This window comes from Halyomorpha halys, unplaced genomic scaffold (genome assembly GCF_000696795.3).
Source record: "Halyomorpha halys isolate HHAL.00 unplaced genomic scaffold, Hhal_1.1 Scaffold265.1, whole genome shotgun sequence".
Classification (NCBI taxonomy): Eukaryota; Metazoa; Arthropoda; class Insecta; order Hemiptera; family Pentatomidae; genus Halyomorpha; species Halyomorpha halys.
The window spans coordinates 130,337-154,255 of NW_027107765.1; the positions used below are offsets into that span (position 1 = coordinate 130,337).

At 31.7% G+C, this 23,919-nt stretch overlaps 1 protein-coding gene across 1 annotated transcript in view; it reads right to left on the reverse strand.

Annotated features, from left to right (window-relative positions):
- The window catches only part of LOC106680525 (lethal(3)malignant brain tumor-like protein 3), a gene marked incomplete in the record, with an annotated part of 217,767 nt that overhangs the window by 5,800 nt on the left and 188,048 nt on the right, over positions 1-23,919 (reverse strand). The window contains 2 exon segments of the mRNA XM_067046081.1: positions 16,651-16,968; positions 23,442-23,619. Of these exon segments, the coding sequence (XP_066902182.1) occupies positions 16,651-16,968; positions 23,442-23,619 (496 nt within the window).

The window sequence follows — 23,919 nt, forward strand, 5'->3', positions numbered from 1 at the left end:
ATAAATTAAATATATTGTAAAATGTAATAATATTATATACACTGATATATTAATTAAATTATTCAACAATAGTAATACAATGTTACTTCTATTTAGAAAAAATATATACTGCAAACAATTAGGATTACAATAAATAATTGATAATAGGAAACAAATTTTAAAATGAAATCCCAGGTAATTGAGGATGATAAAAAAGTACTACGTCATAATATCTTAGTATATAATATCTAAAGAGATACTATTATGTTTTTAAAACAAAAGGTATTCTATTGTTAAGTATTCTATCTAATAAGTTGTAATGTTTGGATGTCATTTAAAATGCTGAAACTTAAACTATGTCAGAGATGATTGACCCATTTACTTGAGAATCTACTAAAAAAAATTCATTACTGAAACTAAACTAAAAACAACACATATTCCTAAAACCCAAACGGTATTGTTACATATAGAACTTAAAACAAGAATAGACTTATGATGGTACGTAGCAAATCCTTCAATACATAAATATTATATGTGGTATCTTAATATCACTTCAGTGCACTTGAACAACCAATTTATTTCTCTCTGTTCCACGAAAATTAAAGTCGTCGAATTACATTTTAATGAAATTAAATGACCTCCTAGGTATTTTATTGAAAATGGCGGTTAGTGTAAATTTTATATCTGAATTGAATTGGAATATAGAAACAGAACCTGAGACTACATCGAATTTGGTACGATTTCGTTAAGTTGGTTTTCCCTTGTTTATTAAGCGCCGCAAGTCATATACGCAATTACTGTTTATCGCTAGCTGAATATTATTTTTTTCCATAAAATCTTTTGTAATGTATAGAAGAAATAATAAATACTGTAATTCCTCCCTCCTTCTACACTCAATAACAAACAAAATGTTCCTATTAAGGCCCACTTGTTCGAAAGGAGTGAAAAATTATTTTCGGTATATAACAATTCAATTTAGAGTTACGATGGAGCAATTGCTTGATAAAAATACTTTTGAGTTTAATTCAAAAATTTAAGTTCCTCTCTGTAAGAAATGATTTATAAAAGATAGCATTATTTTGCAATCAAGGCCCACAACTTGAATTTGGAAAATATATTTAAAAACCCATGAACCTACCTGAAAGTTTAGCCAACGTAAAACAGTAAAATATAATTTTTTTTTAAAATATGCCATTGTTTTAATATACATGATAAAATAATATTATAGATTATTATAATCATACCATATAATTAATTGGGCCTTACTTGGGTCACGTACCACATTTCAATTAACTTTATATTTGTGTTTAATATTATAAATTGCTTTATTATAGAAACGTGTAAAATAGAAACATTAAATATTCCTGAAGTGCTTAGTAGTGAATTTTAATTTTAGTAAATAAATAAACTTTAAAAAAGTGTTTAAATGGTATTGCCTAATAATTACTTCCACTTCACAAATTTCTCGTTTTCATTCCATATTTCTATAAGTGAGTGTTTTTAAAATTAATACCAATCAGTTTTTATTTTGCTTTGTTTTATTTTTTAGAATTTCTTTTGATTTCAATTTATAATAGCTAATGGAATTCAAAGATGGTGAACATACTAAATAAACAATTAATAATTTGAATTTGTAAAATGCCCATGGTAGATGGTCATTCCATGCGTGACCAAGTCTTTCTAGAGTCGCCAGGTCGTGTGGTAGGTTCAGTTAATTTTATGACGATTTCCACCCGTGCCGGGACAAACCAGGCCGTTTAATCAGAAAAGCCTTTTGCGGTCCATCTTTCCGCCAGTCGCTTCAGGTATTTTTAAATCGTCCCTTATTAGCACCGCTTAAAAGGTATTGCCGTAATTTTTGTCGTGACCGAGTTATAATTCGTATCTAATAGGAATTCTTGGGGGGTTCGTTTTGGATCTGGAGTTATTGTTCCGACACGAGGGCCGATTTTAGAGCGAGGCAGTGCAAGGGGCACGTAGAAGAAACGGCTACATCTCATGCCGGAGAGATCGAGATGGCTAAGATGATGGACTAGGGATCTCCCTTAGCATATTCAATTCACATTTTTTCGTTTACCAATAAACAATAACTTTCGGAATTGTTAATTAACTTGATAAATGTGGGTGAGCTTATTTTTTAGATGCATATGTTAATAAATTAACCCTATAGTTAGCACGGGATAATGGGTGGTACCGTCACTTGAACACATTCAAATCTCTGCAGACCGATCTATCTGCATGGTCAACAATCGATAGTTTGAATCCTTATCTACATTAAAGTAGTGGTAAGAAATTATAGTTTGAGTGTGAAAAATAACATTTAAGTTAATGTTAAGAGAGATCCAGGGAAACCTGCCAAGATTGCATAACAAGATTAAGTTTAACAGTTTTCTTTTAATTAATTATCGTCTTAACGTTTGATTTAAAAAAAATATCTTGTTTTTTATATCCAATGATGCCGATCTAGTACAAAAAGTCTTGCCGAATTTCATTTAAAAAAAACACCTTATTTCCCAGAAAGGTTTCATTAGAATAATTCTACTACTTGGTAAACTATTGAAGACGATCGACCAGTGTGCACTTAAAATTTTCCAACGTAGATAAGTTTATGATCAGAAAAAAAAAAATTCAGAATGGAAATATTAAATTATGTTAAATTTAGAAATGGTAGTGAAATGTAAGTTACTCAAATCCTCTCATTCACCCAATATTATGAAAAAGTATTAATTAGAGTTTTTTCTCGAAACAACTGAATTGTAGTTACCAACTTATATTGTTCATCCTATGATATAGATTACCTATTGTATTTTACGTGGCATTTTTCGTTGATGGAAGAAGGTTTAATGTTTTTTATAGATATAATGGAAGTCTACAAGGAGAAAATGAGGTATATTATATTTTGAACTCCTTTTTCTTTTTTTGTTTTATTTTCTTATTTTTACTATACCATCGTGTCCGGTATAAAAAAAACTATCAGAAACTATTAATCATGTTTGAGAAAAATTGGGTGCACTGCTTTTTCCACTGTAGTCTTCAATTAACCCGAGGAAAGATGAGTCAAATAGATAATTTAGATTACTACACTACAAATGAATTTGTGACCTGGGAAAAAAATTCACTAGAATCGAATACGACAAACAAGGTAATCGTTAAGGTAATGCTTCTGGATGTTTTTGGTTAGGTTATAATTAGATAACTGAGAATATCATGTTAGCAGATAACTAAAGCAAAAAGTCTTTTCAGTTCGCTTTGAGCAAGGTGATCTCCTTCTTTTGGCTTTTTCTTTGGCTCTCTCTCCATCGACTACGTAAACAACCAAGAGATTCCACCGGGAGATAAGTCCTTTTATATTGACATCTGCCTCGAACTACTTAAGACAAATATTTGGAGAGCGGTGAAATTGAAATCATCAAGTCTCTCTCTGGATATCCACCGTTTTTCTGAAGAATTATTTTCCTTTTTTTTACCTCGGTTTTGATAATATTTTTTTATTTTAAATTTTTGTTTAGCAAAGAATTATAGATCGTTAATTATCTCTCCAGTTTATATAGTTATAGTAAAACAAGTAAAATCTTCTCATTTATTTAAAACGTTTGGTATAATACTGTAAACTCTCTCTAAAAGGGGAAGTTAAGGTTTCTACTGTTCAGTAAGAATTGCCGAAAAATAAATATAATCAGTAGAATAGTTTTCTAAATAAAATATATGAAAATTTAAAAAAAATGTATAATTATTAATAACAAATACATTTATTATACTTTGAACAGTGCAGCCTAATATATAAATATGAATTTCTTTAAACAATGAAAAATGATTATTTAAACAACCATAAAAAAAAACTCAAATGTTAAAAAAAGTTTTTTATTCTATATAAAACAATTAATTCTTATTATTATAATTTCATTCACGCCGCTGATTCAATTTTAGCCACTTTTTAAATATTGCTCGACTTAACTATCTTAAGCCTCTTCTTCATTTTTTAATTAAATATTTCAAAAGTGAAATAGTTCGTCAATAAATCGGGGTTTTAGCAGGGCGGTTTGCATTTTTAATATTTTCGTGTTATGATATACTCTTATACATCGGCTAAATAATATTGAAATAATAAAATTAAAATATTAAATATTAGGGGACTTGAAATATTATTTTGCCCTTGTTCTAGGCTCTGGTGCATGCTGGGATACAAGTGTTCATTTTGAAATTAACAAGCAAATTCGTAACAAGTTTAATAATTCGATTCGATGATCTTTGATATTATAATTTTTGGTATTCTTTTACAAGATTATGATATATTTTTAAAATTTAGTATGTATGTACATTCTTCAGTTCAAAATAAAATCGCCTAGTAGACCGAAAATGCTAAATAAAATTTCTTTTACGTGATGACTGATGGCTTTAGATTTTAAGTACTTATGAAATAAATATTTAAATAAATAACATTGTTCTATTGTACCAACAAAAAAGGTTTTTTAATTCGAATAAATATATACATTTTATAGAATATTTATACTCTAGAATTTAATAGGTATCTACATATTAAAGATATTTAAGAAATTGAAAATCAGTAGACTTCTATAAATAAAAGCGGTTTCGATTCCTCAGATCAGAGTCAATCTCATATCGGACCGGAATCGCTATAGAAGATTAAAAAAGAATATCTAATTTCTTTGATATGATGGTTATATATGGCTTTAAATTTGAAGCCATAAAACGGTTTTCGTTTTCAATAAGTTTGTTACATTTTTCTGTTATAGTAAAAAAAAATTCAAAAAATCTATATATGTTTATTTACATATAGTTATACTAAAATAAAAAAAACAACAATAAATATGGCTAATATATGTTATCAATTCAGTTATGGATTCTGTAAGCGTCCGTTGTAATGGGGTGTCGATTCCTACATTCGTAGGACGGAATATTTCAAAATTAAGCAGTTTTATGTTTTTAAAAAAATAAATTTCTGAACTTCTAAAAAGCGAAAGTTTGTTTGGAAAATTAAAATTCTACACAAAAAATATATTCAGTGTATTTCGAATTTTAATCTGGGTCAGAAAGGATTTACAAATCAACATTTTCAAACAAAATTTAATTTACCTACTTGAGATGCTTCCATGATAATTTTTAAATAATAACTTCAGAGCCTTTACACATGGAGGAGAAGAATTAACAGAGAACTGCTTGCAGTCTAACTGGTCGGTCAACATCTAATGATATGAAGGCTAGGAGGATGGATGGGACATATGGCTCGAAGTAATCCATCAGGACGCCTCTACACAACAATGGATACCAGTATAGTTGGTAAATGAGGTTTTTGGTCCCACGTGGAAGGCCAAAAACCAGATGGATAGACAGAGTTGTATGCAGAAAACTGGAAAGCAGTAGATCAAGACAAGCAGGCGTGGAGAAGGCTGGTTCGGGCGAATTGATTAATTGTTATAAATCTTACGAAAAATGCAATACTTTCTAACAATTAGCCTTAAATATTGTATACATTTTAAACATAAAAAAATATAATGAGCAGAAAATTGGATCTTCCCTTAAGTTATATCAAGTGAAAGGAAATTGTATTAGATTGCTTAACAGATTTAATTTAACTTTAAATTTCCCTTTTCAAACATACTTCTTTAATCCTTAATTCAGAATAGACTTTATATCATAGTAAACTAATATTATAATTGCATAACTCAAAATTATTTGAAAATTATGAGGAAAGTTTAGGAAGAAAATATTTAAAATTGCAGTGCTAACCAATATGGATGAAAATATTTAAGCTATGTAATTCTTACTTTCTCATTTTTTAAGGTCATTTCGTTCAATTTTTTTTTTTTACCAAGGCATCATTTAATTCTAGTTATTTTAATGGAAAGAATCAGTAGACAACAAAATATTTCTCCGTTGTTCCATACTATCTTCTGTTAGAACCACTTTTATATTCTCCCAAGTCTGCACCCCCTTGGTGTTTGATTTGTTTAGATAAGTAAAAAAAAATCAATAATGAACCTTCACAATCGACCAAGTTGTTATGTCGACCCCTCTTAAAATTTGAATTTTTACCTACGTAGAATCTAAAAAGCATTTAAAATAAAATCCGTTCGTACTCCCTATACGGCTTTCTTTTGAAACTAGTTTGCATATTTATTTTTATTTGATACCAAAGCCACAGATTAACCCTGGATGATCCTCAGATATCGCCATTGAAACGACGTAAAATTTCATACACTCTTATCTATGCCGTAAACACCGTTGATAAAAATAGAGGGAAAGTCCTAAGTTTTTTGGAACCATGCTACACAAATTAAACATACTTAATACATGATGTCGAGGGAATAATAATGAAAGGAAGAACAGAGGAAGGAGAGGTGGTGGGGGCAGCTGCTCTGGTTTCACCTGACGTGGAATGTTACCCCCAAGGCCGCGCTATTCGGTAGCCTAAGAGCGCCACTCCTCTTCCACCAAATGTCAAGTATACGTAATTTTTATTGTTATACAAGACATGTATAACTATATTTATATATAATATTCCAAAACTAAGTCTATAGTCTTTCAAATACGATTGAGAAATCAACCAGTCAACTTGTCACCAAAGCATCATCAGGAAAGAAAAGTATGTGCAAAAATTTAAACAAGAGGTAGCAGATCTTAAATCATTATAAAATAGAGGCACATCTGGGCTTTATTTATATAATACAACTATCAAATAAATTAAGGGGTTATTTCTCGAAATTATTATTTATAAAATAACAATTCATTAAATTATTATATCAGGCACTAGGTCGTAAGACATGGTATCAGATATTTATTTTCAAATTAAAGTATTTGCATTTATCGAATTCTTTATGGCTCCATAGATTTTTGAGGAAATTTGTATTTTGAAAGAATAATGTTAGTTCTAAATTATGTAATTAACAAACATTTTAACAGTTTTCATTGCCAAATAGCTTATTTGATGAATGATTCTTAAGCAAATACACTTTCTGTACTTATTTCTTAATTATTCATTAAAGCATCATATTTCTGGAATAACAATTAAAATCAATGAATACTAGAGATTAACACCCACACAACAAAACATAACAGATGTAGTTAGCACACATTGTTGGAACTGTCGTAGCCACTTCTAGTATCTACTATCGTTGCAGTATTGTCGCACCAAGTCTAGCGTTATAGTTGACAGTACATGTACCGACAATGAAGCTATTAGCAAGTTATAACCTCTTTAAACGGTGATACTTTGTGGTCCAACTGTCCTAGCCAATGCATTGATTTAAGCTGGATGATCATGACTGTAAATACTGCCATGACATTGGTGTATTTAAAGTCATGATTATTACTATCATACAATTAAAGCATGTCAGTACCTGTGACGGTAATACCGCCATGGTTACGACTGCCAGAAAGTTTACACCATGGCAGTGACTACGACATTTGGTTCAATGTTTGTAAAATACCACCGTGTAATGTAGTTTATTTCTATTATTCTTGAATTTTAATTGTTTTTTTTTTTCAGAAATATGCGATTTTATTTCAAGTAGTCATTATTTCACACATAAAATGTGACATGAACACGATTTTTTTCATCAAATTCGCATAATTGTAAAATAACTTTGAAAATAATTATTTCGTGAATTAATCGCTCAATTTGATAAATTAGAGTATTATCACAGTAAATTCTGCCATGACGGTAACTAGGTTATAGCACCTTTTTGGGCGTCTGATTAACTGAGATGCTCTTCAAAAACATTCACAGACTTGAGACAAAAAATATTTACGTCAACGACTTATTTTATTTTTAAAAATATTAAAAGAGTTGTCGCAAAAATTAATCCAGATTTTTTTATTAAAATTGAACTACCTCCTTATTGCAGGAAACCCTTTAAATTAAAAATCCAAATCACCTCCTTGTACAACCGTTGGTCTAGTAACAGTACTTCATTACAAAGTACTGGTCCCCTTCATGGGTACGGTACGGTAGGGGTAGCGGTGCAGTTTTGAATTTTTTTTTTTAAGAATTTCGGATTTTACAATACAACTATGCATGTCTTTCTTAATTATTCTTAACGTAAATAAGACAAATTAAATTTAGTATTCCCAAAGACACTTCAACGTTATCCTTTCCCCATCCATGTCTCCTTACTCCAAGATAGATCTCTTTTCTCTAACCTGCCAGTCCTGGAGTTGTAATTAAGTATCACTGGAAAAGGAAAGCGGAGCAGTTAGCGGCGGATCTCCAGTGGTCATCGAAGAGAGAGTTCACCGCGACGCAGGAGCCACTTCTTGCCCTTTCTTAAATAGTCTGGATGACTGTCGGTCATCCCGACGTTATGTCTCTTTCTTGCGAGCTCCACGAGGCGATAACTCATTCTAAGTACAAGTATCATTCTTGTACCAGTATGCGGGGACAGAATACCACAAAGATGGGAGGAACGGATAGGGCGAGAGTTATCCGACGGTAATATATCGAGTTACTGTTGTGCCTTTTTTGTAAAAAATATCACAACAAAATTCAAGTCACCTAAATTTTGGATAATTTTTGCCGCGTTGTCAAGTAATGCGACATTTTAAAACATATCCTTTTTTCTACTAGAGGAAGATTTATAAATTGTGTGCGGAGTGAGAGAAAGTGTTGTGACGAACATAAATTAGTGCAAATATTTTATTTAACTGATGCAGATTTCTTTATACTTTTGGTAGATGAGGAGAGATACTCCAACACCGCAATACGATTTGCTATCTTTGAAAAAATGAACAATAATTTTCCTAAAATCAACTAACGAGGTTTGTTCTTCATTTTTTATATAATTGTAATAATTAAGAGATTATTATGTTAAATAGTTTAAGGTTATTGATATAATAAATTAGGTATGTTTGGTTTTATATATAATCGACATGTTCAGAATAATCTGTAATAATAAATTTTAAACTTGGATACTTCCAATTGATGTCCTTGATAATGGCCCTTGAGGGGCAAAATGTTGGAGAAAAAAAAGAAAGTTATAATCCTTTCCAGAGAAAGGATTATAAAAAGTAATTATAAAATAAAAAGAGTAATGTAAAGCTTGTGGGGGCTGTGGTTTTTAAACTTTTTTCTCCGCCGGACTCTTGGTGGGATAAAAAATTTCGCTGTACCCTTCTCGAGTTAAAACATATTTTGGGAATAATTGTGTTTAGAGCGGATGAATAATGCTAGAACCCAATGTATATTTAATATTTTTGTTTTAATTGTTTTCTTACATAGCAACTAGAAGAAGCAACTTGTACGTTTTTAAAATATTCTTCAATAACAATGGAAATTGCCCTATTACTTTTTGTGGTAAATTAGGAGATAGGAGGAAAGAGGATTTCAAATAATATTCCATTCTTTTAAATATTTTTTCAAAATATTATCACTTAACTAGACCAAAAGAGCTAATAGTCAAAAACCATATGGCCCCAGTCTCTTTGCCAAAGCTTTATCAAAATAAAGTTCGCCGTCTGCAGATTTTCTCTGAGAATACCTGTCTGATTTTTTTTTTTTTTTAAAGATTTGTTATAAAAGGATCAAGAATGTTCCTTGAAACTGAAAATTACCATCCACCAATTCGTTTAAAAAAAGTGGCTGATTTGAGGTTTCTTACGTCTTGCTATTCAGAATACGATTCATGAAACGGAATGACCGATTGTTGTGATCGACAAGAAAACTACTTATGTAAATTATAATATATCATAGGTTCAAAAATAAATTTATGTATGCAGTTATAATGTTGTTGGTATGTATACGATTTATTTTATGCATCAAACTCAACTAGTACTTGTTCAAAGACACCTGACAACTCTTTTCCTGTTTCCCATAAAACAATCCTGAATCAGCGATCACATAGAAAGAAACTACATTAAAAATGTTGTAAACAGTGGAAACAAGCGCCCTAAGCTGGTTGGCATTATGCAATACGCTTTAACATGTTCAACCCTGCCTTTCTTCTCTACCAAGGACGCAGAAGGGAAAATAACTGATAAAGCGCACTCTCATTTGCCAACGAGCTAATTACCTATCTAGGAAACGATTGGTGTTTATTGATGTTGAGTTGAGGTGAGATATCAGAGAAGAAACAGAGTGGCCTTGGTCGTTTCCCGATCAGCTGGATATCAAAGTGGTGCTATATACGTTTAGATAAAATAAACACTTTTCTTATAACTATTTTAAGCGGTTTGGTTAATAAGTAGTGTTATTATATTTTTCTCTATGTATATTTATCCTGCTCCATTGAAATTTTATGTTCCAATAAATTCCATGTGTCTGCTAACTACACCTTGCAAGCTACCAGCGATTCGGCCCACCTCTGTTTATTTTACGTAGATTATAAAATGAAATATAAGGCAATACTGGTTCGATTATATGATTTTAGTTTAATTACTGTAAGGAATTTTATTATCTTTCAGATGAGTGGCTATGAGCTTACAGGAAATGGACAGGTCTTCACAAAATCAGACTCAGTTCCTATAACCTCTTGAACTTTTTGATTTTCGTTAGGCCACACTTTTATTTATTTATTTTACAGATTCTGATAATAAATCTAATTTTATGACTAATTCATCTCAAGGACTTTTTTTGATCCGAAGCTTCTTGAAGGTGTAAATCGCAGAAAAATCGCGAACAATTGTTCACTGTCTAAGGATTTTCTTGCAAACAGAGCGGAAAATAAAAAAAAATCTAATGGACAAAATCATTTCATAATTCAATGTTCAACAAGAACTCGGCATCGTAATTATTTTTGTAATCATCAAGTTCAATAATCTTTTTTTTTTAGAAAAGCTGAATTGTAGTTATGGTATAGACCCTAGGATTCATTCCATCACTGCCATGCGGATTCATTACTTATTAGCCGCTAATATTTAAAATACTTAAGGGTTAATATTTTAAAAAGTAAAACAAACTGGTGCGGGAGCGCATTACTTACATATTTCCTCATTATTCTGAAAGGAAACAATTTCGAACAATAAATTTTTATTGCTTCTTACATTTTTATTGTTACATTCTCCTTTCTGGACCTAGCCCTGCTGATATACTACAAAGTGGGCCGTAACATAGGTTACTAATAAATATTTGTATGCTATTTTTGTATTATTTTTATTGGTTTTATCTTACCCGCACCATCTTCCTACAATAAATTTTTATTTTTCTCTGCTTTAAAAATTTGTATTTCAGTGTTTTTTGTTAAGTGCGAATAACGAATATTAACTTAGTTCCTGCCAGGAATACATTATGATGATTGGAATCGAAAGAGATCGACTGCCTCCGAGTTAGCATTCTCTAAACTGCTGTCTCTATTTCTTCTTTATTTAATTATCAAGTTCTTTGAGGATAACATCACTACACCTATTGAAGATCACTTCATTTTACGAATGTTGCAAAATAAATCAAAACCATTATTCAGCCGTTATTAAGAAAATCAATTATATATAGCAGTAGTTCCGGTCAATCGATTTTATCGAAAAAGATAATTTAAAATCCCAGGTATATACTATAAATATATAATTTCAGTTTCGTAAGAGTTTTGGGTTTGAGCTATGGTGTTCTCTCTAGCCATTTCCCGTGATTTGGATGTTTGGACTTCAAAATATGTATTTCCGTCGAAAAATCAATTCCGAAATTTTACTCGATCACAGTACTTCCCCTTAATTAATACCTCATGTATAGGTAAGTTAAAGTAAGAATACTTAATTAAAATTCTGTATTAATGAGAAGAAAGAAATTTTTTTTATTATGCGTGATCTCAGAAATCGCAATTCCGTCAGTCAGTTTGACTGTGTTAATTTATACATCAAAGAATTGTATATAGGCACCTTTTTTAAACTATTAATTGGCCGAAGTGCGTCCAAGTTCCGAAATTCTCAATCTGTAATTGTGGGGTATTGATTTCCATTCAGTGCAATGATAGTCTCCTATTTACAATAAATATATTTATTTTTGAAAATTACTTAACGGTAAAACGATAATTTTGTTTTTCTTAATAACAGTCTCGAGCTATTTCAGAACATGAAAGCGATCACTACCTCATTACCATGATACATAAAAGTGTATTTCGCTGGCGTTTCCTTTCCGGGCCTGGGAAATTAGCATTGAAGATTGGTCACGCCGCGTAACTTGGGCCCGTTAAAGTTGGCACAGGAGGCTCGAGACAGCTGATGGAAATGTGGGAGTGTCAAGGATAAGGAATAACAAAGCTGTCTCCTTTTGTAGTCTCTAATTTACAACCAGTAAGTAGCAATCCTTCAAATCAGGCAAAACATAAGTAAACTAAAATGTTAGCACATTAAGTTTCATGGCTGAGATCAGTACTGAGTAACATTAAATACCAATTTATTATGAATAACTTTATAATTATTGCATCTTGTTCTATTGGAATTCATTTTCAAGTTAAGTATTAATAATCAAAATGGCTCATCACGCCCTTCTTTGTGGTTGCAGAGTATTTTTATTCCTATTGATAGTTAGCCAATTATTTTAGTTTATTTTTGTGTTTTAAATTAAAAAAAAAATTAATCTCTATAGTTTGGTATGTTCTTTTTAATCGCTGGTTTTACTGTATCAAGGATTATATCATAAATGGATTTGTGATTACGTGATATGGCTCTATTTAACGAACGTCAGAGGAGATTCTTCAAGAAATATTTCGGAGAATATGAATCCTAAGTAATGCAGTATGGGTTAGAACTATTACCTAATTTACCCTATAATGACAGATTGTTATATTAAATAGTGCTAAAAAAATAATAAAAGTAAATCAATACTAATGAATTTTTTGTATGTGAGGCAAAGAGATAGGCAAGTAAGTATCCGTCTCGATGTTGATATTAATTAATTTAAAATAATACAATTGTTTTATTAATTAACTGCAAAATAGATTATAACAATTGTTATTATTTGAATATGATATGCGATTGCAATGTAGTTCAAACGATTAATCTTGTAACCGATAATTTTATTTTGATTAATGGATTTTTTGTATATTAATTACGGAAAAAGTAGTTATTTTCAAGTATATTTAAGCACATAGAACCCTTACAAGTCTGTCTTTGATTAGAATCAAAAAAGATAGGACTGTAGATTGTAACTGATATTTTATTTTAGGATGATAGCACTTATTATCATCGCAAATTCATCCTGCTAAATATTTCGACTTTTAAATAATTATTACTTTTACTTTCAAATCTACCTCCGGCTCCATTACTCAGTCGGAAAAGGTCATAAGCATTTTTAAAGTCAGGGTCCTCAAGAAATGATATTCGATCCATTTAAAAAGGACATAAGACGCCCCGATAAAGCGGCCATATACTGCCTCCGAGATGGCCTAATAAAATTTAAGGCGGTCGACACAAGGAAGCGAGACCTTTCGTTGACCTTCTCTCGACAGTCTCCTGTGACATATAGTATCAGTGCCATCCTCCTGCGTCTCTGTTTAATACCAAAGGTCCTCCCAAAGGTGGAAGCATTTTTTACAGTCTGTCCTACATAGAAAGCAAAAATAGTTTTTTTTTTCTATTCTTACAAGCGAAAGTATTGTTTTCCCCTCAAATTTTTTTCGCACTTTTTCAACGGGTCTAAAAGTCGTGCATCCAAAAAAAAACACAAAAAAAATTTTTGGTCACTGGTGTGTCTGATTTAGTTAAAAATAAAAATGAACCATCTAGAAAAAAATAAAAATAATCTAAAGGCAATATATTACATTTTTACATTAACAATAAATTTCCGACAAAAACAACTAAATAATTTTTTTTACGGAAATCAAAATTTTAAATAGTTAAGGAAAAGGAAAACGATAATTTTATATATTTATATAATTACGGAAAATGTAAACTATATAATAATAATTTAAAAGATAACTAAAATCCATCTTCAAAACAAGAATAATCATCTTAATCTTACAAGTATCAGAAAGTTTCGGCCTATTATCATCCATCATCCACGTTTTCTAAAAGCATTCGGAGTATGATCTCATGAAAACCGTCCTCAATTTGAAAACTAAAATGTCCCCAAATATTCGAATGTTCATTTGGAAAATAATTAAAATGTCTATAAACTTAAATTTAAATAGATACAAAACTTAATACCTTTAAAAATTAGACTTTACTAGCGAAAACTACCTATGTCTAAATCCATACAATGCAATTTTTATCTAAAACTGTAAGTAAAGAGGTGAGTGGACACTCCAGAAATTTATCCCATATACTTTCACGTCTTAAAGAAAACCTTTACACGACTTTTTCCTCAGTACAGCCGTTCGTCTGCACTTAATAACCCCCCTCCCGATTTCAAGCGGACAACAGACCTGGAAAGCTCCTGGAATGGGAATTTTTTCCCCGAGCGGCGGTCAGTTCGTGCGGAGGACCGACTTCTTGAGCGAGTCGAATCCGATTGGAAGAGCACGTAGGATTGTAGTTGTGGGCACGTACCCTCAGGGCGGTTAATAAGTCCCCGAACTGAGCCCAGTTATCCGGATCAGTTCCATCATTATCCTTTCTGATGTCCTCTTGGTCCACGTCCGTTTTCGAAGACTCCTCACCTACGTCCGTTTCTCGAATCTTTGTAATGGCCGTCATTATCTCCGGGGAATGCTGGTCGCGCTTTGTGGTGAAAAAATCCAACTCATTAGTACTTCGTTTCACGATCCAACTCCTATTTTTTATTTAGGAAATCGTTGCCGAGCGCCGTGAATGAGTCCGTGATTATGACATCCTTTGGCTACGGTCAGAGAGAAAATAACTTGTGTGTGGTAGGTAACATTAGAGCAGATATGAAGTGGTTTAGCTCTTCCAGAGTATATGTGAGCCGAAATCAAGCCTACATATAAAACTTGTTCTAATACCAGTCAGAATTATCATCGAACAGGTAGGCGCATGCTGAGTAGAGGTTTTTGAACAGCTAAACTAAGCGCCCGCAAGTGTGAAATTAGTTTTGACTAAGGTCGGAACAAATTAATTATCAAACCCAACTCTTTCTACAGCTATGAATGAAAGCTAGCTTGCGGTATATTAGTAGAAATGCCCAAAATGTATGAGTTCTGAGTTCAGGAAATGACTCTCGCAATGGAATGGAGAATAAAAAGATGGTATTTGGGTCTTTCTAGGGATATTTATTTATCCATATATTCACCTAATTTTTATTTTTTATTTATCTTGATTTAGAAGGGTAAAAACTGCAACGGTTATAATTGCTAGCTTTCTAATATTTAAACGGACGAGAACTTATATTAAACTGTGGATCTTGTCATTCGTTGGCGTTTTTAATTGCAAACAGGTTTATCTGACTGTCTGCAAAAGACGGAGGGACTTCGAATTTAGCGATTTCTTTGGTATAATTTAAACCCTCCTCAATGACACACCTGACAGTTTGGTGCGGATTTTTTAGCCATCTGGTGGCTTTGATTCTAACCATTTCTATATTTCCAAGATTCCCCTACCATATTATCTTACTTTCAGAACAACCAGATCGCACTTTCCATCTATTGTTTGTTCCAGAGTCCGATGAACAACAAAAGAATTCGGGAAAGAGCACGTGAAGTGTGGATTCTCTCTTTGAAGGGGATACAAGAATAAAGGTAGTAACACTCGTCCTCAATAACACCAGTCTATGTTCCAAAACGAATTGTGTTGATAGAGTAGTGGAAAGTACATTAAAAGACATTGACTAGTAAATTTCATATACTAAGTATATTGTAAAATCTGATTGGAAATATTTGCGAATATATAATGTCCAAACAGACTATCCGACTATAGACACTGGTATATAACGAGTCTGAAACGCCTAGCAGAGGAGCCTAAAGGCCTCTCAACACATATCACGTGAACAATCTGTTTTGTAGACTCCTCGTATAGACTATAAAGGTGCTGCCACACGTCTGCCAAACAATGGAAAACTTCCTGAGAATGTTCTTTGGATTGGCCAGGAAACGTTGGTCTGACTTTGTGGTCGACCCGTGGGGTGTCGATTTTTGGTCACAAATCAATGCGCGTCTGGACAAGCTTAAGCTAATCTGCATCTACACGTTTATGCTCAGTTAGTGTTGTTTTAAAACAGCTAACATATAAATATTTGTGCTCTTCGTATATTAATAAATTAAAGAAATGCTTTAAATAGTTAATAAATTACTATAGTTGAAAATTGTGTATATTAAAATTTTATTAATTGAGTGTAAAAACATTTTTTCAAATTTTATCAATTAACTTTAGCGGTATATTTTAGCAAAACTTTATTATATGTCTCAGTAGATACATAGACAATCTAATCTAATATCACGCCTATGATGTCTTATCAACTATCTTCTATGCCAAAATTACACTTTTCTTTAACTTAGAGAGGTTAAGTTTCTTTTTTTTATGAAAAAAAAAAACAAAACAATTTAAGTCGCAGGTTATGGCCAATATATGTTCGAGGTCCCTCATATTTAGCTCTCTGGAACACACAAGCATGTTGATATCGACGTTTGTTTCTTTCTTTAGTAACAAACTATAAAATAATTTGTAGTTATATTATATTGTCGGCAAGTGTACACGAGAAGATCCGGCTAAATTTACTATCTATCGTAGGTGATACTGAATTTGGATCATAAATATTTTTCTAGAGAACTTTCCCGTATTAAAATTAATTAATTTCACTAAGAAAAATATATAGTTTGACTATAGAGGTTCACTTACCGGTGCGTATTCGGCGCACATATCCAACGACGCTACGAAGGCCGCTACGTCCTCAACAGTCCAATGGGATACGGACTGCGAGTCTGGAGCACAAGGTTTGTCGGCGCAGAGCGAAGCGCACTTCTTGCGTGGCGACGGCCTCTTAGGCCGTGGCGTGGCAGTCCTCAGAAGCGGCAAGACGTCGGTGCCGTAGAGTGACTCTGAGAGGGTCTTCCTCGACCTCTTGGCCGGAGGCGGTGCAGATGCTGATAGGTCCAGGGGAGCATTCGCCGCCTCCCGTTTCCCTGATCCCTTCAGGTAGCTATCTAGCTGGGTTCCCTGCAAACAGAGAATAGATGAATTTATTAGATTTGTATTATGATAAAATGAATAAAATACATGAGTCACGATATATTTGTTAGCCATTCAAGAAAGAGTCAATCATGCCCTATTACTTTAAATCATAGTACTTTACGTATTTCACTGCATAGTGGAAATCCAAAATCCAGCCTATCCAAATAAATTAACTATTTATTTGGACCAAATTTATTTTTGTTTGGTTGGAAAAAGATCATTATAATTTTTAAATGCTTTGTGCCCAGTTAAAACATGAATTTTACAGGAGTACTACAAAAGAAAAATAATAATAAAAAAATAAGAAGAAGAATCTAAAAATCAAATCTTGTGAAATATTTATGTATTTTTTTTTGTTTTGTATTTGTTGCCCTAGTTGAAACAAAGCGGTATTCAGAAAGTAGTTTTTAGCATCCGAAAATCGGAAAAGGCGTTTTCTGCAGCTTCCATACTTTCTGTATAATGAAAACAAAAATATTTATTCTTTAAACATTACTTCTTATCAGAGTGCACTTTATTGATTTTTTTTATGAGATAGGAAAAAAGAATCAAAACCAAACCTTCCTCAGCTAAATACCTTTGATTTTCGTTGCCTTTCTAGGCGCAATATTTGGTTTCCATTTTTTTTTTTCTAATTTGGTCTCGTTTTAGTAATACCAGAATCATCTTCATCATTTTAGGAGCGTCTTCCTTTCCTGACCTTTGTTTTAATTTTTAATAACAGTCCGCTTGGTGACCAGTTTCTTAGAAGAGGCTTGAAACATTTTCCATCTCATTGGTACTATTTGACAGTCAGGCTATGATTACATTTAATGCAGTTTCACACCAAGACTTTAAGCAAACTACGTTAAGTGTTAAAGTAGCTCTTCGTTTTTGACATTCAGGGCCCAATAAAGTTGATTTTATTTTTTATCAATGTATTATTTACGTATCAATTTGTAAAAAAAAAATCAGTCTAGACTTAAGTCTTGATTTGTAATATTATGCATCAATGCATATTTAGATCGTTCTTCATACTACTTTCCCATTCATTCAACTCATCTAGAGAGAGAGAGAGAAATACTTTATTCATCCATGCTGCCCAAATACATCGGGTTGCTACATTACACAGCATACTAATCAATCCGTGATCGAACATCTATAAATTACATATATTTACATACTATAATAAAAAATAAAGAAGACAGTTTTTTTTTCCCCACAGTTTCTTTTTACAATCAACTCCAGATTAAACACTAAATACAAATATTTTAATTCATTCCTTTTCCCCCTTTCTTGTCCCTTCCTTTTCACAATTTTTATTGCACTTGATGGGCAAATTCACTCTCCCGCATTCACCCTCTCAGATGCTCTCCAGTGACCCGTTAAACAAATTCAATATTAGACGGCAATGTGAGATCAAACCAGTAATAATAGTCACAGCAGTGGATCAGTTTACACAAAAACAAACAAATAAATACATTTTACCAAAACAAAACTAATACACAAATTTAAAGAAAAATATAATAAAAAGAAATACTTGAATGGATAAGTAAGTTTAAAAAAAATGAATAAAAAGAATAATAATTATAAAATAATTTAATGAATAAATAAGTTAAAACAAACAGTAAACCCTTTGTTTATTCGAAATACTGTCGTATATCAATTAAAATATTATTACATCCATCTATCATAAATCTTTACCATGGTGGCTCAATTTTGAATAGCACTACTTGTCAAATTAGGCCGTAACATGTATGGTTACCCCAATTTTAGTAATAAAAGAAATATAAACTCCTAAAAATTAATATGAATTACATTTCTGGAGTTCTTTAAAACAACTTGTAAACTTTTAAACTTGATACTCGCTAAAACCCGTTAGGCTGTTACCTTATTAAGAATTCAAAGCGATCCTCAAAGAGCTCTAAATTAAAATGACGGAACCATCTTTGATAAAACTGCGGTTCATAGCGGTACAACCGGGTGCTATCTTCCACAAGCAATGCTCGTCTCACATTTTAATTAGATCTGTTTTGTAGATTTAAATTATCAAGGCGTATTTATTTGAATAATTTATTTTAGAAAATTATTATTCTATGTTTATAGCTCTGTGATGATATGTAAATTTTCTTTATATTACCTCTTAGACCTTGCAAATACATCTTCGTATTGAAAGGGTTCGAAGAATTATTACTCAAACTCAAAACTTTTTCATATGTCCTATTTTTATTATGTTCTTAGTCGTAAGAGAGACGAAATATAGAATAAATTTAATTTTAAAAACATTTTATCATCTGTATGCTCAAATTTGAATAAACACCGCGCCTTTGCCTATGATTGAAGAAACAAACTCTGAATTGAACAAAGATTATAGAGTCTACGAATTCTAACTGTTAGGTTGATTTTTAAACAACCTCATTTTTAAGTTATTTCAAGCAATGTTCAGGATTAAATGGTTTATAGTGGATCACTGTTAGTTACAATACGGTTTCGGGAAACTCCTTTCCGATAGACATAAGAAATTAATCATATTGCAATGGTTTATTTGTCATGATCCATTCGAATCTGAAATGGCTGATTCAGATTATTATTTTACAATAAAATACACCTGTTCTTTATTTTCATACTCTCGATAATACAATCCAGACTCTAAAATCTTTCAAAATGTGTCTCTGAAAAAAAATAATGTCGTGAAAACTTGAATAAAACGGAAAAATTGGAGTAAGTGACTAAAATACAAGAATTTTTAAGTCTTTGGAGGGAGTTTACTACAGAGGAAGGTGAATTATACGACTTTTTTTTTTGTATTCTTATCATACTTTAATCATGTTCGTGATTTTATGATTATTTTAATTTATTCATTTCTCATACACCTGAGATTGCTAGTAATATCTTTTTATAAAAAAAAAAAAAAAAAAAAGAACTCTTCTGGACATTCGTAACCCACGTCTACAGGACAGGATGAGGCAGAATCTTGCGAAAACCGGGAGAATACCATTCGGACAATACTGGCAACTTCTAGCGGAACCAGACGATTGCGAAGTAATAACTACACACAGGGCAGTCTTACGGACGTTTTTCGTCATCGGACTATCATCGTCTTAAGACATGCTCATTACATAATCTAGTGAATGTAACTTTAATAAGTGGATGTTTACTTAATGAAAAAAAAGTGTAATCATAGGTCGCAGCTAAATTTATTATACTCTATTACTACCGTACTCTAGATTCAATGCGATTATTATATTCATTTTTATCGATCCTTGAAGACCGTTGCTGGTATCCACGGGAGGGAAGACAAAATATTGTCCTGGAGACGATATAAGATGTGCCGGGTAAGGACTTGCCGACGTTCCATGCCTTGTAGGAAACCTAAGCAGAAGTCATCACTATTACTTTACCATTCCAAGGTCTACTGATCTACAGTTTTATACATTTATAAAAATTATTTTTTATTTAATAATTTATTTATTGTTATTTACAACTGTATACAAATATATACAACAAGTAAATTAGCTGTAGGTGACATAGTGACATGATACAAACATGTGGAGAATCTACCCACTGCTAGAGCTCCAATATAAAAATTCAATTAAAAAAAAAAAGTTTAGAGTTGTTAGAATGTCATTTTAAGATTAAATCCAAACTTTTTCCATAACTAGAGCCGAATAGCACAGTTAGTAAAGCGTTGTTACTATCTCGCTGGCCCAGATTCGAATCTGGTTGCGGCAGATAATTTTTTATTCTGGTACTGTACCCATGAGTAAATCTGATGAGTTTGAGAGCCCTCCTGGTGCACACCCAGATTTTATAAAGTGTTTACCCATCATTGGAATAAAAGCAGGAGTTGAGCATGATAACGAACTAATCACCTCTTTCACAACCGTGGTTCAATAAACAGTACTTCCTTGTACAGCACTTGAATCCCTGCCCTTCATAGGCTGGAGTTGTACGGTTTTTTTTTCTACAATTTTTTTTACCATTTCTTTATATAATATATTGTAATTATTATAGAATATGGAAGCACATCGATGTTTTTACTATACTGCACAAGTATATACATTTCTCATCTATTTCTCTATTAAAATTATGAAAATTATAGAAATTAATTTTGAAAAAAAAATTGAACATCAGAGCTTCATGAGTGTGGACAAATTTTCTCTTCACGTTGGATTGGAAAATAAATTATCTTTTCTTTTTTTTAAATATTTTTATTGATCCTTAAAGCCAAGAAAAATAGCTAGGATTGAAGGAAAAACTTCTCCAACTCATGGTGATATGAATTTTCAGCCCTTAAACTCAATTAAGAGGGGTCGTAAAGGTACTCATAAAACGATAAAAACCGAACTTCAGCTGAATAAAATATATAAATATCCTTAAAGAAAAAAAAGTTGAAATTGGGATGAAGCTAAATTTTAAATAATAAAAATATATCTATAAATCTATTTATTACTTTCGTGTAAAATATGAAAAGAAAATTACTAATTTTTTTAAGATATTTAAAATTACGGCCTCTATTGGTCGATACATATAATATAATTATAAGTAATACTTATTTTTACACTATTGGTGTAAATTATATAACGTGCTATACTACAACGGGCAGAGAAGACTTAAGTTAAATCGAGCAACATTGAAAAAGTAGTTCGGATTGAAGAAATGCGTTAACCCGCGTCCGTGGTAGCCTTATTTAGCTTACCTTCAAACAGACACTTAAAGCGAGTAGTATTGGTCGATATACGACATGTCACAATCTCACAAGAGGAGATCATAACACAAAAATATTACAAAGTAAGGCAGTTAGGAAACATTGCAGTTTAGCTCTAATCAGACAAAGCTTAATGACAGAGTGAACAAAAAGTGGAACATTTCTTGAGTACACCCATTAGAGCGCGCTAAGTACCGACTCTTCTTGTCTTGCCATTATGATCTTCTTGTTCCTATGAAGTTATTAGTGTGACTGTGAACTGTTAGTTAATACAGCAGTAAGTAGAAGAAGACCTCACTGGGCTCGTGTAATATGATTATATAATTGTTTTGTTATTATATGATAATTACAGAATCAGATGCAGCAGCTTCGTTTCAAATCTGTTTGATGGTTTGAATTATAATATTTTGTGGAGGATTGACGATATAAATTACATCCCTCGCTGGCCAGAAGACTTTATAATCCGTTTTATTGCCCTGGTTGCAGTCTTTAAGGAATTAACACCATGAACAGCAAAACCCATCATCTTTTATGGTCCATCATCTTTATAACGACCATGCATGTTCATAAATCTCACTTAATAAATTCATCATTAGACAGCTATTTATTATTCAGTGTAATCCTGTAAATTATTTTTCTGACTAATGACTGATGTCTGTCATATTTACTATTACACATTACTTTTTGTCTTACGGTACAATCCACATTTTTACCCGAATCAAGACTAAGCCAAAAGGAGAGTAATGGATTTAGAGGTGTCTCTCAATAAACCTATTTCTAGGTTTATAAAGATAAAGATAAAACAAACGGCTCAACCTATTTTCAAATATGATGTCTCAGATTATTCACTGAGATCTCATGGTTCTCAAAATACCGAAATTATATCCATCATATATGTCCATCGGTTACTTTAGGGACATTTTTCGAGTGAACTGCACGACCGATGTTTCTTTTTTTTCTGGCAAGCAAAATTTAATATTTCAAATTGGTCGTTAAACAGATGATTATTTAGAAAAAAAAGTAAATAGCCCGGTGCCTTGATTTTTATTATGAATTAATTTTCATTTTTCTTTTTAAATTCACTATTTTTATATTATTTTATTTATTTTCTTGTATGCATGTATTTATACCATTATATCCGTGTAAATATTTTATGAGTTATGTTTATATATATTATAATTAAACCCTTTTAATGGAATTTTCGTTTATTTGTGTATTTTTTCCTGACTATCTTTAATCTATAGTCTATAGTCAACTATTTACACCTTATCTTACTACAAAATTTAACATTAATATGTGCGATAACTAGTATGAATGTAGTTGTATATATGTAATGAATATTGTAACTTTATTTAAATTTTTTACCGTTTAAATACTTGATTTTAATAGTATCTTTTATTTGGTAAAGAAAAAAAAATGGGAAAAATAGGAAAGCAATGATAAACATATAAAAAAATAAGTTTAAGTAAATTAAAGTTATTATGACATAAGTATTACTTTTTATTGGTTTTCTGTGCCTTTTTTCAGTAAAGCGTCGTTTTTTAGATCCATGTGTGAATGTACTCCGATTAATTTTCTTTTTCTGGGTTATAGCTCAGATACTTCTATAATTTGGTTGAATTCATTTCCTCCTATCAATTTTATTCTGACTTCGTATTTATTTTTCTCGTGAGATGTCTGTAGAATGCTGACCGCATTTTTGTATGAAGACATCCTTCTATAAAGTTCAGTAAACATATTAAAATTGAGATGATTAAAAGATAATACATACCTGCTGGTGTGTCCGGACCATGTTGAGCAATGCTTGAGTAGCGTTCATGTCTATAACAGGAGCGGGTGGGAAGATGGGGGCAGCAAAAGGGCTGAAGTTGGGGAGGACCTCATCCTTTGCCCCCAGCAGGAAGGGGGGCTTCGTGGAGCCTGTGAGGCCGTTCCGAAGGCTAGGGTATCTGCAACAGAACAATAATATCTAAATCAGTGTTTAATTTATTTATAATATAATTTAAAGAAGAATATTTTTTAATCATGAATATACCTACCCATATTCAGTTATATAAAATATTTTAAAAAAAATTAATTTGATTAGTTTGATGAAAGTCAAGCCGTATGCATAAGAGTGCATTCAAGTTTTGGGATTTGTGGAATTTCGCTATAATTTAAAAACATTGGTGTTAGACTACTAAAACCATTCGGAAAAATATGAGCAAGAATTTCTTCTACTCGACATCTTTTTTTGACTGTATTTTAAT